Raw genomic sequence first — 12,361 nt, 5'->3', positions numbered from 1 at the left:
AAAGAAATCAAATTTAGTTATCTGATAGTTTGGCTTTAATACAATTAAATATCTCATACAACAATACTGAGAATCTGGCAAGTATTGTGACGCAGTATATTTTTGTCTCGATGTAAATCGTAGTCTATTTAAGTATACATTAAACCTCTGACTGAAAGAAATTTCCTTTATATTATATTGATTTTTTTTTCAGATAAAATTCGTCACCGTCTATTCAGGACAAGTAGTGATATGTACTATTCGCATTTTTTCCTTACTTTCCCCATCCCAGATCTTTATTTACATTAACATGTGACAAATATACATTGTATAATCCAAAAGAAAACTTCAATGTAGTTCCATTAAAAAAATTATAATACACGGCAAGGCAAAAGGTTTTAAACCCATTTCCATACTTGTTTTATTGTGCTTTGTTTTTTTAGTTTTTTTCTTATTTTTGATGATCGAATTGATTTTCTGAAAAATGCAACACCTAAAAGATGTACAACTCTTTGTTCTAAACTTGTTATTGATGTTAAACTCTAAAGGAAAGATTGAGTCCAAATCAACCAGGATCAAACAAAAATGCAAATCCGTACAAGGAACTGACACTAAAAGAGAATGAGAAACGCTGTTGGAATCTAAAGAATAACAAAAATACAAATACTATTTATCGCATTACATTCACTGCCTTTTCTGGGAGTCGAACGGGGGACCTCGAAATCACTAGTTCGTGTGTCTAACGATTGAGCTATTTACCAGACAACATTGATCTTATACTTATCTTTACAAGAGACAAGAGTCGCCCAGATTAGACAAGACTAACAAACGTTGTAGATACGTTTAAAATTTGAAATACATTAGACATGTTACAAATCATACTTCGATAGTACACATTTCATAATTTATATAGTGTATATTTGCATATGATTTCATTGATATTTTATCTATTAAACGTTTCGATCAAAGGAACAGACACATAAAAAGAAGAAAAAATAATTATTTAGTATCTGTAAATACGTTACACCAACAAAGAAATTCCATACATAATATTTAAGCCTGCGCCTATCACCTCTCATCAGCTTTGCGCAGTGGCGGTACCATAGTCGATGAGGATTTTCCGAGACGTGGTTATTGCTAGTTGAAAACTATACCCAATACCCCGCACTGTGGCCTGTAATATGGCCGCAAGTGCAATTTTTGTTAGCTCCTACGGGAGCAACATAATACAGAACAAAATTAGTGTTATTGCCTTACTTGACTAAACTTGGTATTTATATCTTTATTACCTTACATTTGAAATGGTAAGATTATTTGTCTGAATCATTTCAATATCGGAAATAACCAAAATGGTCATTGAAATTTAAATGTTCATTTATCACTTTTCAAGTTAATTCAACTTTTCGTTCCTTTTCCAATTCGTCATTTGTCATAATGTTTGTTTATATTAGACTCTTCTCCTAGCAAACAATTTTGGTCCAGCATCACTGCGGAATTATGAAGAAAGACAATACCTAAAGTTTACAATATCTGCTCATACTTCATGGGACGTCTTTAATTCAATCGAGAAAACGTAACACATATCCTACAAACGATGGCAGAACTATATATTTCTAAAGAAATCAATTTTAGTTATCTGATAGTTTGGCTTTAATACAATTAAATATCTCCTACAACAATACTGAGAATCTGGCATGAATTGTGACGCAGTATATTTTTGTCTCGATGTAAAACGTAGTCTATTTAAGTATACATTAAACCTCTGACTGAAAGAAATTTCCTTTATATTATATTGATTTTTTTTTTCAGATAAAATTCGTCACCGTCTATTCAGGACAAGTAGTGATATGTACTATTCGCATTTTTTCCTTACTTTCCCCATCCCAGATCTTTATTTACATTAACATGTGACAAATATACATTGTATAATCCAAAAGAAAACTTCAATGTAGTTCCATTAAAAATATATTATATAACACGACAAGGCAAAAGGTTTTAAACCCATTTCACTACTTGTTTTATTGTGGGTTTTTTTTTTTAGTTTTTTTCTTCTTATTTTTGACCTCGAAATCACTAGTTCGTGTCTCTAACGATTGAGCTACTTAACAGACAACATTGATCTTATACTAATCTTTACAAGAGACAATAGTCGCCCAGATTAGACAAGACTCTAACAAACGTTCTAGATACGTTTGAAATTTAAATTACATTAGACAAGTTAGAAATCATACTTATAGTACACATTTCATAATTTATATAGTGTATATTTGCATATGATTTCATTGATATTTTATCTATTAAACGTTTCGATCAAAGGAACAGACACATAAAAAGAAGAAAAAATAATTATTTAGTATCTGTAAATACGTAACACCAACAAAGAAATTCCATACATAATATTTAAGCCTGCGCCTAATACCTCTCATCAGTTTTGCGCAGTGGCGGTACCATAGTCGATGAGGATTTTCCGAGACGTGGTTATTGCTAGTTGAAAACTATACCCAATACCCGGCACTGTGGCCTGTAATATGGCCGCAAGTGCAATTTTTGTTAGCTCCTAAGGGAACAACATCTAAAGAACAAAATCAGTTTAAGTGGTTTTCTCAACTTCAATCAAATATTTTAGTTATTCATATATAAACTGGAGAATATTTACTTCATTGGAAACCCAATTCTATTAGACTGATATATCATTTTATTCTCTACCAATCGAAAAAGATTACATTTCTTGTCTAAATCTATTTTCTTATCGGAAATAACAAAAATACCATTTTTAAAGTTTGTTCACTTGCCATTTTCATGTTAGTGATTTTTATTTCTTATGAATTCGTCATTTTTTATAACATCTGTTTGTCTTAGACACTTAACCCAGTAAACAATTGAGATTGTTGTTTATCCTTCCATGTTGAAGTTTAGTAAGTACTCTTATATTTTGGAAGATTTTGGAGTTCGTGATAAGATCCGCATCTCCAATCATCTATTCTTTTGGAAAGCCTTTTCATTAGGGCGAAACAGTGGTTTGACTCAATTGTTTAGAGGTATTTTAATATCTGGTGACCTAAGCCTTTGCATAATTTTTTTCTAGTACAAAAAAAAAGCTTTTTCGCCATCAATTGTTTGAGTAAGTAAATATGGGTTTTCAAGAGGAGAAATTCCAATTTCCTATTGACGAAAATACTGGTAACCATTAATTCTAGCTATTCAGTATTTTTTGTGATTCTTATTACTTTATACCCTTCACGGGTAACATACATGTATTGGAATTCGTATTCTTAAATATCTATATGTATAATTATGCTCCAAACATTTGTATGTGCCCAAATTAATTTAAAGGTAGACTGTGTTGTCCTATTGCTCTCTAAATGGATTATGCACAACTTATGACCTTGAGGAAGCTACATCTGAAATAAAAGTGAAATTTGAAATTTGAGAAAGATACACTAAAGATTATTTTAATAGTTCATCATTTGATACTTCAAGAAAAGCAAGCTGTCATTAATTCCTTTGGCGTTTCAATAATATCTTGAACATCAGTCATTAAAAACACGAGGAACAGTAATTATATGATGTTTCATTTATTCCCAATAATGGGGTCAATTTACTGAGTTTCACATATGGAGAGCTGTTCCAGTGCCATTGAATCGCGTTTGCCAATATTGCTTCTTAATAAAGAACATTTATTTCGCTAAAACTAGTACGAGCATTTTGCATATTCTGTTTCATCTTGCAAAAGGGTGATTCTGGTTAATTCATCCATTTCATTATAAAAACAAGAATTCCACGGAAGTGGATGTGTTGCCTGCACAGCAGTTTACTAACATCACAAAAAATAGTTATTTCCAGTCGAAAATATTGTTAATAATTAAGTGAACTTATCAAGTCCCATAACTCTTGCAAATATTGATGGATTTTAACCAGTATCAAACCGCTCACTCCGAGATATCATTGATATAAAGCAATATACCAAATTTGGTTGAAATGGGATAATATGTATACTAAAGTTATAGAGCGAAAACCATGGATTTATCTGTTTTAATGATTTTAAAATCTCGTAACTCTTGCAAATATTGACGGATTTTGACCATTATCCAACTCATCCGCGATCTCATTGATATAAACAATATATAAAATTTGGTTGAAATCGGAAAATAAATATTAAAGTTATTGAGTGGAAACCATTGATTTATCTTTTTTGACAATTTCAAAGTCTTGTAACTCTTGTCAATATTGACAGATTTTGACCATTATCAATCTCATCCGAGATCACATTGATATAAAGCAATATACCAAATTTAGTTGAAATCGGACTTTAAATACTAAAGTTATAGCACAGAAACAATTTCCAGGACGCCGACGCCGCCGACATAGTGATACCCAAGTGTTGCCCTTGCGTTACACACGACACAAAAACGATGAAAGTTGTGGAGTTAACAATTGACCTCCATGAAAGAAATGTGAGATGGGTAACCCAAGTTTTGAAATAAAAGTCGTCCACTAGCTTTACTAGTCTGGCCATTTTGACAAAATATACACCTATTTTTTTGTACATGTATTTATGTTTTGCAAGGTATTTTGCCATTTTAATGACTAACATTTTGTCAAGTCAACGGGTTCTTTTTTCCTCGGCTGTCTTGAAACCACCAAGAGGCAAAAGACTGATATTAACAGCAAGACATTTAACCTCCAATATTCTGATTTTTTTTTTTTTAAATTTCAATTTGTTTAAAATTGAACATATACTGCATCTATAAAACGTAATTGTTTAAAGGAATAAATTATAAAGAACAAAACAGTAAGAACATTTCAATGTTTTAATACATTCAAGCACCTTGAAACATCTTTTCAGTGAGAATTTTAAAGATGTTTTGCCCTTCCAAGTAGGATATGATAAATATTGTACTATGAAGAACTGTAAAGATGCTACACCGCAGATGAATAGTAATTTTAATCTGTTAAAAACAGGAGCAGATGAATAAGTATTTTTCTTCAGTAACAAAAGTTGCTTATTTTACACTATAACCATCATTGAAAAGTTTGAACTTCTCATTTTATTTCAATATAAAACCATTTAAAATAATTAATTGCATCCCAAAAAATTCCATGACATTGTCCTATATGGAATGAGAAACTGATTGTGCGGACAACAAAAGCAAAACAAATTATTTTTTATGTATTTTTGTGTTAATTAGATATAAATACACACAATCAAACATCAGTTATTGTCCAAATGATAAATATTGTTTATGATCTGTCGGTGGTTGAAGCATTTTTAAGGAATCAAACATTTATTTTTGACAATCATCATATAGTGTTGATGCAAACAGAATGTTCTGTGTGGAAATTTCCTGAATAAATTTATATTTAAACTTTTTTCCAATAATTACAGAGTTAAGTACAACCAAATATACAGGTACATAAAACATTTTCCTATACCTGGGATGTTTTTTTAATAAATTGGTAAAATAAAGTTATCTCCCTTTGTTTTTTAACAATCGGGGTAACAAACCAGAAATAACATAACAACTGACCGTTCACCAGATGGTTTGTACCCATACTTTTTGCTCGCCCACATACACGTTTTATTCAATATCAGAACAAATGCGATAGCACAATACAAAGTGACCTGCGATACCCCGGCTGTTTAATTGATCGCTAGCAATCCCTCATTTTGATATTTTACCAAAATTTGTATTCAGTATTGATAGCAGCTGTCGAAAAAGTCAAAAGAGTGACATCAATTAATATTGAACTTATGTTATCAAGAAACGAATTTTACAGAAAAAACAATTGTTTAAGATTTGTACAATATAATCATATATTTAGACATTTCAGAAACAGCACTTAAAAAGACACAAAACATGTGTAAATATCACAGTCGTTGTTTAAAACATAAATAACCAACCTGCTGTTTCCACAACCATACATACACATACATACATTCAGCGTCGCAAATATACTCAGTACAATTATATAGATCCAGTGTGACTCGGGACTAGACAGCATTTCAATGACATTACCTTATACAGTTGGTTGTCAATTAAATCAACAACACTGCCAGATAACAACTGATTGACACAATAAATGTATTGTAATTTTAAACACTCTCAACTTCTCCATCAAATAGAAACATTATAAAATTCAACAATAACAATGTTAATGGCTATTTTCAGTAATATGAGGAACAACCGGCTCAAGTATTTGTTAAAGTCATTTTTTCAATATATAGCGTAAATTCTGACAGACCTGCAGATTTTATACATGCGATGAAATTCTTTATAAAGATTTTTCTTAAAAAATAACATCAAACCACCAGGTCTATCATTATTGAACAAACAAACAAGCAGGTCCAACTAATCGAACCATGTAAACGAAAATGGTCAAGATCTACAAATTAATGTTCATGCTTAGTTGCCATTTTTCTTAATCACTTAATTCTCTTATTTACTATATATATTTAAGGTGTGCAAAGTTATCTGCCTTTGTAAACAAATCACATAGGTATATGAATTACTGATTGAGAATATTAAATAATTCTTGCAAATACTGGTGATGTTAATCACACAAATGACCTTTCTCTGACAAACAAACGATACAAATAATCCTGTCCTTACTGATAAGCGGTTAACATAAACAATGATAGTTAGTTATTCACAAGAAGTTGTTTAGATGATTTTAGCCTATTTGACCCCTGTGATCTTGAATGAAGGTAAAGGTCCTTCATTTGAACAAACTTGGTAGCCCTTCATCCCAGCATGCTGTAGGCCCAATATGAGTACCCTGGGCCTTTTCGTTCATGGGAAGAAGATATTTAAATTTTCTTTGGCCTTTTTAACCCCTGTGACCTTGAATGAAGGTCAAGGTCATTCATTCCCTTCCGGTCAGATGACCTAAAAACCTGGCACTCATAACATACAAATTTCTCACACTCTTACATATACATTTGGCACCGAAGTTCTCAAATGTTCCTCAAGCTTTTATTTAAAACTCTTGACAACTAGAATATACATAATTATGACTTACTTTGCACATATTCTCTAATAAGTAAATTTAAAAATAGGCATCAAAGTATTTATAATCATCATAATATGAAGATTTTGACACCTTCATATGGCCACATACACTCATGAATGCTTATAAAACTCATTATTACAGTTTTTAATTATCCACAATGCGGTTTTTTAAATAAAGTTCATCTTCCAGTCTCACATGAAAATTACGCACGATAAACATTCAACAGGAAATCTGAACACACTTAAACCATTGTTAAAACAATTCCATTATTTTGGGAAGATTTAACAAAGGGAAACAATAGCTTGAGTCTGATCAACAATCTTTCATTATGGACACACTTAGACAAGCTCAGCCTGATTTCTGATAGCCCCAGTCTCAGTGTCTTTACGATGAAGATTGCAACAGCCCTCCCTTTAATGTAATTCATTCTTGTAGTAACAGGGGAGAAGAAAGTAAAATCCTGATCTTGTTATCTTCCTTTAAACAGGAATTGTTCATGTTAGTGCTCTAGAATTATATACAGAGAGCCTCGTTCTCAAGAGTTATTTCATCTTGATGAAAAAGAAATACATGAACTTCAAGTTGTAGTAATTCACTCCAATACATATTCTCCTGGAGATATTCATCACTTTCCAGGAATTAGAGTGAAGATCACTCCTGATCAGTGTTCTTTCCTGACATCACAGATATTCTCCTCTCTGTGGAAGTCCCATGCCATGTCCATACCCCTGAATAAAGTAGACATGTATTCTCTACAGAATTCTCATCCTACCAGGAACAATTTTAACCACTGTGTGATGTTGGGCATCAGGAGTTATAGGAAGTCATAGTGATGTAGGTTTTACCACGGATACATTTACATCCACAGCCTGTCGGACACTCGTCGTGCGTCTGGAACCAGTGTAGGATATGGTTTGTATGGCCACCATGTCCGCATGTCAGACAGAAGTTGGAGGAACCTGGAATGTACAGTATATAGTTAGACAGATGTTGGAAGAACCTGGAAAGAACAGTATATAGTTAGACAGAAGTTGGAGGAACCTGGAATGTACAGTATACAGTCAGACATAAGTTAAAGGAACCTGGAAAGTACAGTTTATAGTTAGACAGAAATTGGAGGAACCTTGAAAGTACAGTATATAGTTAGACAGAAGTTGGAGGAACCTGGAATGTACAGTATACAGTATTATTATTAACCAACCGTATAGGATATAATAATAGGAATACTCTCAATCGACAGCCAGATAATTTATCTTTATTTTGGTATATGATACAATATATATCATGCCGTATAAATGTCACTAGGTATCCAAAAACATCGGAAAACAGCCAGATTTCAACTGGTCGGACACTGTGGTGTCCTCCGATGAACACGCCAGGGCTCTAATGGGTAGCTCAAAAACCACTGCATGTCAACACTTCAGCGTCATAAGAATGAAAGTTTGGTAGAAAACAAACTTACCGGTTAGTAAATCCCTGGATAAATACCATCCATTTGCCTAACGTAGCCCTTTGAAATTTCCGATTGAAAAAAATTATGTCTCTAGCCGCCATGTAAGTATGTGTGCAGTAGATTTGTTTTGTCGGCGTTGATTGGCTCTCGAAAATTAATTGACCAATCAACGCCGAGAAAACAAATGTACTACACACATATCAACATGACGGCTAGAGACACACATTTTTTCAATCGGAAATTTCAAAAGGCTGTATTGCGCAAATGGATGGTACATAGATAAACACTAACATACCGGTAAGTTTGTTTTTTTACCAAACTTTAATTCCTATGAAGCTGAAGTGTTGACATGCAGTGGTTTTTGAACTACCCATTAGAGCCCTAGCGTGTTTATCGGAGGACACCACAGTGTCCGACCAGTTGAAATCTGGCTGTTTTCCGATGTTTCTGGATACCTAGTGACATTTATACGGCATGATATATATTGTATCATATACCAAATTAAAGATAAATTATCTGGCTGTCGATTGAGAGTATTTCTATTATTATATCCTATACGGTTGGATAATAATCATACTTTTTCTGAAATTGGGTAGTGTTATATGGTCGGCCGAGTTATAGACCTTGACCCAGTATTATACTTATACTTATATTAGAAACGAACACCTGTGGTCAGACATAAGTTAAAGGAACCTGGAAAGTACAGTTTATAGTTAGACAGAAATTGGAGGATCCTTGAAAGTACAGTATATAGTTAGACAGAAGTTGGAGGAACCTGGAATGTACAGTATACAGTCAGACATAAGTTAAAGGAACCTGGAAAGTACAGTTTATAGTTAGACAGAGGTTGGAGGAACCTGGAAAGTACAGTATGTAGTTAGACATAAGTTAAAGGAACCTGGAATGTACAGTATATAGTTAGACAGTAGTTGGAGGAACCTGGAAAGTACAGTTTATAGTTTTTATAAGATGGTAAAATATTATATAAATATCTTTTAACAAATACATTTGAATCCTATAAACAATGCAAAGCAAACTACACACAATGTATGCATTTAATGACCCTAAATATATAAGCCTGCCTGCACCAATGGTGTATTTGCATATTACAGAGTTATCTGCCCTGGAGGATAGGTATTGATTGTGATGTCATGTGTTTGCAAGTGTAACGCCATACCCTTCGGAGAAAACAACGTGAATTTCGCTCACAATATAATGACGTTACAATCGATACCTACCTCCAAGGGAGGTAACTCTGTAATATGCAAAGACGAAATAAGTTAGCCTTGATATCTTGTAATACTGTTCCATTTATCAACAATATAAATAAGGTGTAGTTTTATTTTTCTTCTGTGTTGTTACTTAGAATTAGAGTTTTCCATAACTCAGAGGATAGTTCATAATTTACGGTCTGTTTATACTATATCACACAGTCTTCTCCAGCCAAATATGTTACTGAGAAGTGGTCAGGGTACTGTCACATGTAGATGGACATTGTCCGAGTTATTGAACATTTGAATTCTAATACAGTTCCAGAAATATATCTATAGTGGTACGATTTGTTTTGAGAATAATTACAAACAATGACACAAGAAATGATGTAAGAATCAATAACCACTAAATAAATCACAAACTCACAAAATTGTTCCGAATTAATTCTACATAATGTATTTGCCATGATTTACACCCCTTCCCCTACCCTTTTCTGGAGAAGAGTTTAAGTGGTATCAATGCCCTCCATCACCTGGATTTAACAATGTTTTACAAGATATGATGCCTCTAATATCAGTATTGTATCCAATATTACATGAACTTGTGAGCTTTTTATGTGAATCACAGCATAATAATGTTTACTATAACAGATTATAATTTATGTGCCATGGGTACTGAAAGAGTAAAATATGGCTGACTTTTTCATCCACAACTTGGTTTTGCTTCACTATCCCCCTTTGTTACAATTTTTAAGCGCCCTTGAAATACAGTGAAGATGAACACTGTCCCTGCATAACCTCTAATGTTCACTGCCTAGTTCATGCAAAATTAAACTCATACAGAGTCTAGATGACCTCTTACCTCTGACCCCGATGTGGCATATGACACAGTTAAAGGCCAGTACTTTACAAGATCCACATTGAGGCCCTCGTACTTCCTTCCTACAGCGATGGCAACTCAGTCCAAACTCTATAAACAAAAACATGTTACAAACCAATAGACTCTTATCCTATGTATGGAATTCTAATTTAAAGAGAATTTGATTTTGAATTTGGACAAAGCCTCTTCTTAGAAGCAAACTTCAGAGGAGCATAATTATTCGAATAACCGTCATGTGATTAGGTGGAATCCATTATATCTACATGGTATATCATTTTTTGTACAAGTGTCAACCATAATACAATCTAAATACTACACAATGAATGTACTAAATCAATTTAGTCCGCTCTTATTATAAAACCAATAATTAACAGAATATGTAACTTGATAGTATGTCTTTGTGCCATTCTCAATACTTCAGAATATCTCTATTGCTCCTATCCTTACCTATGCCCTTGTGTTGTTCCTGAGGAGTAGAAACAAACTTCAGTACATGTGTTGCCTGGATGCCACGTCCCCACTGATATAGTATATTAGCATATGCCCGTAGATACTGGTCATACTGGTGCTGAGCTCCAGGGTCCATCATCCTGGTCAAAAACAAAGGACCGAAGGTTCGCAAAACATCAGGTTACCATACAGTAAAGATTACCTCCTCTGAACATTGTTAGCTATGACCATAGTTATCAAATCTGGCCATTTTTACCTCCCCTAAGTGATGTTAGCTCTCAAGGCCATAGTTATCTACCCTGACCATGTTTACCTCCCCTACAAGTTGTTACCTCCCCTGAGTGTTAATAGCTCCCATGACCATCGTTATCTACCCTAACCATTTTAACCTCCCCTGAGTGTTGTTAAATTGTTGCTCCCATGACCATAGTTATCTACCCTGGTCATTTTACCTCCCCTGAGTATTGTAAGCTCCCATGACTATAGTTATCTACCCTGACCAATTTTACCTCCCCTGAGTTTTGTAAACTCCCATGACCATAGTTATCTACCCTGGCCATTTTACCTCCCTGAGTTTTGTTAGCTCCTATCACCATAGTTATCTACCCTGGCCATTTTGATATTCTCTGGGTTTTGTAAGCTCCAATGACCATACTGTATTTATTTTCCCTATGCAATGTAGTTTCCTCTGAGCATTCTTACCTCCCTTAAGTGTTGTTAGCTCCCATGACCATAGTTATCTACCGTGGCCATTTTGACATTCTCTGGGTTTTGTAAGCTCTAATGACCATACTGTATTTATTTTCCCTGTGCAATGTAGTCTCCTCTGAGCATTCTTACCTCCCTTAGTGTTGTTAGCTCCCATGACCATAGTTTTCTACTTGGGAGTTTTTTTCATTTTTTCTCTGTATTGTTGCCTCCCCAGATCCTGCTCCCATAGCCATACTTATCTCCCATGTGCAATGTCTCCTTTAAGTATTGTTACCTCCCATGAGTGCTAATGCCTTCCCTATTTAATCACCTGCAGTTATTTTCATGCTGGAACTGTTCTTTTTCTGTTTCCTTCTGCTTGATGTCTTTGCTGTCCTCAAATTTATAGTCCTCCATGGAGTCAATATCAAATGACCAGCTGTTGGACCGCCTCATCTTCTGGACAGCTGATTTGGAAAATCCACATAGTAAGTGATTTAAATAGTTTTAAAGTGTTGCATTGCAAGCCATGAGGTTAGTGTTCCACACATTTTTATAAATACTGTTCAGGTTGAAGAATAATGTTACATAATATTATCTAAATAATAACTGAGTATGTCTTAAACATTTTAAGATCTTTTGCAAAAATATTGACAATTATTTGAAAAAGATTATAAACTTAACTTC

At 33.7% G+C, this 12,361-nt stretch overlaps 1 protein-coding gene and 2 non-coding genes across 13 annotated transcripts in view; 2 read left to right on the top strand and 1 right to left on the bottom strand.

Moving 5' to 3' along the window:
- The first annotated feature begins 1,059 nt into the window (after positions 1-1,059).
- On the top strand, positions 1,060-1,198 carry LOC138317101 (U4 spliceosomal RNA). Its single transcript, XR_011207721.1, has one exon. It is a non-coding gene; the product is annotated as a U4 spliceosomal RNA (small nuclear RNA).
- A 1,208-nt stretch (positions 1,199-2,406) lies between these two features.
- Positions 2,407-2,545, top strand: LOC138317103 (U4 spliceosomal RNA). Its single transcript, XR_011207723.1, has one exon. It is a non-coding gene; the product is annotated as a U4 spliceosomal RNA (small nuclear RNA).
- A 2,231-nt stretch (positions 2,546-4,776) lies between these two features.
- The window catches only part of LOC138315309 (GATOR2 complex protein WDR59-like), a 41,656-nt gene continuing 34,071 nt past the window's right edge, over positions 4,777-12,361 (bottom strand). For all 11 annotated transcript variants that reach the window (XM_069256214.1, XM_069256216.1, XM_069256220.1 and 8 more), the window contains 4 exons: positions 12,006-12,141; positions 10,982-11,124; positions 10,517-10,624; positions 4,777-7,949 (listed from right to left, as the gene is read on the bottom strand). In XM_069256214.1, coding sequence (XP_069112315.1) covers positions 7,798-7,949; positions 10,517-10,624; positions 10,982-11,124; positions 12,006-12,141 — 539 coding nt within the window. In that variant the 3' untranslated portion in view covers positions 4,777-7,797. The remainder of the gene's footprint in view (positions 7,950-10,516; positions 10,625-10,981; positions 11,125-12,005; positions 12,142-12,361) is intronic.

The sequence above is a fragment of the Argopecten irradians genome, chromosome 2, assembly GCF_041381155.1.
Source record: "Argopecten irradians isolate NY chromosome 2, Ai_NY, whole genome shotgun sequence".
NCBI classification, from domain to species: Eukaryota; Metazoa; Mollusca; class Bivalvia; order Pectinida; family Pectinidae; genus Argopecten; species Argopecten irradians.
The sequence above is the reverse complement of the archived record's forward strand: the minus strand, read 5'-3'. Positions and strand labels throughout refer to the sequence as shown.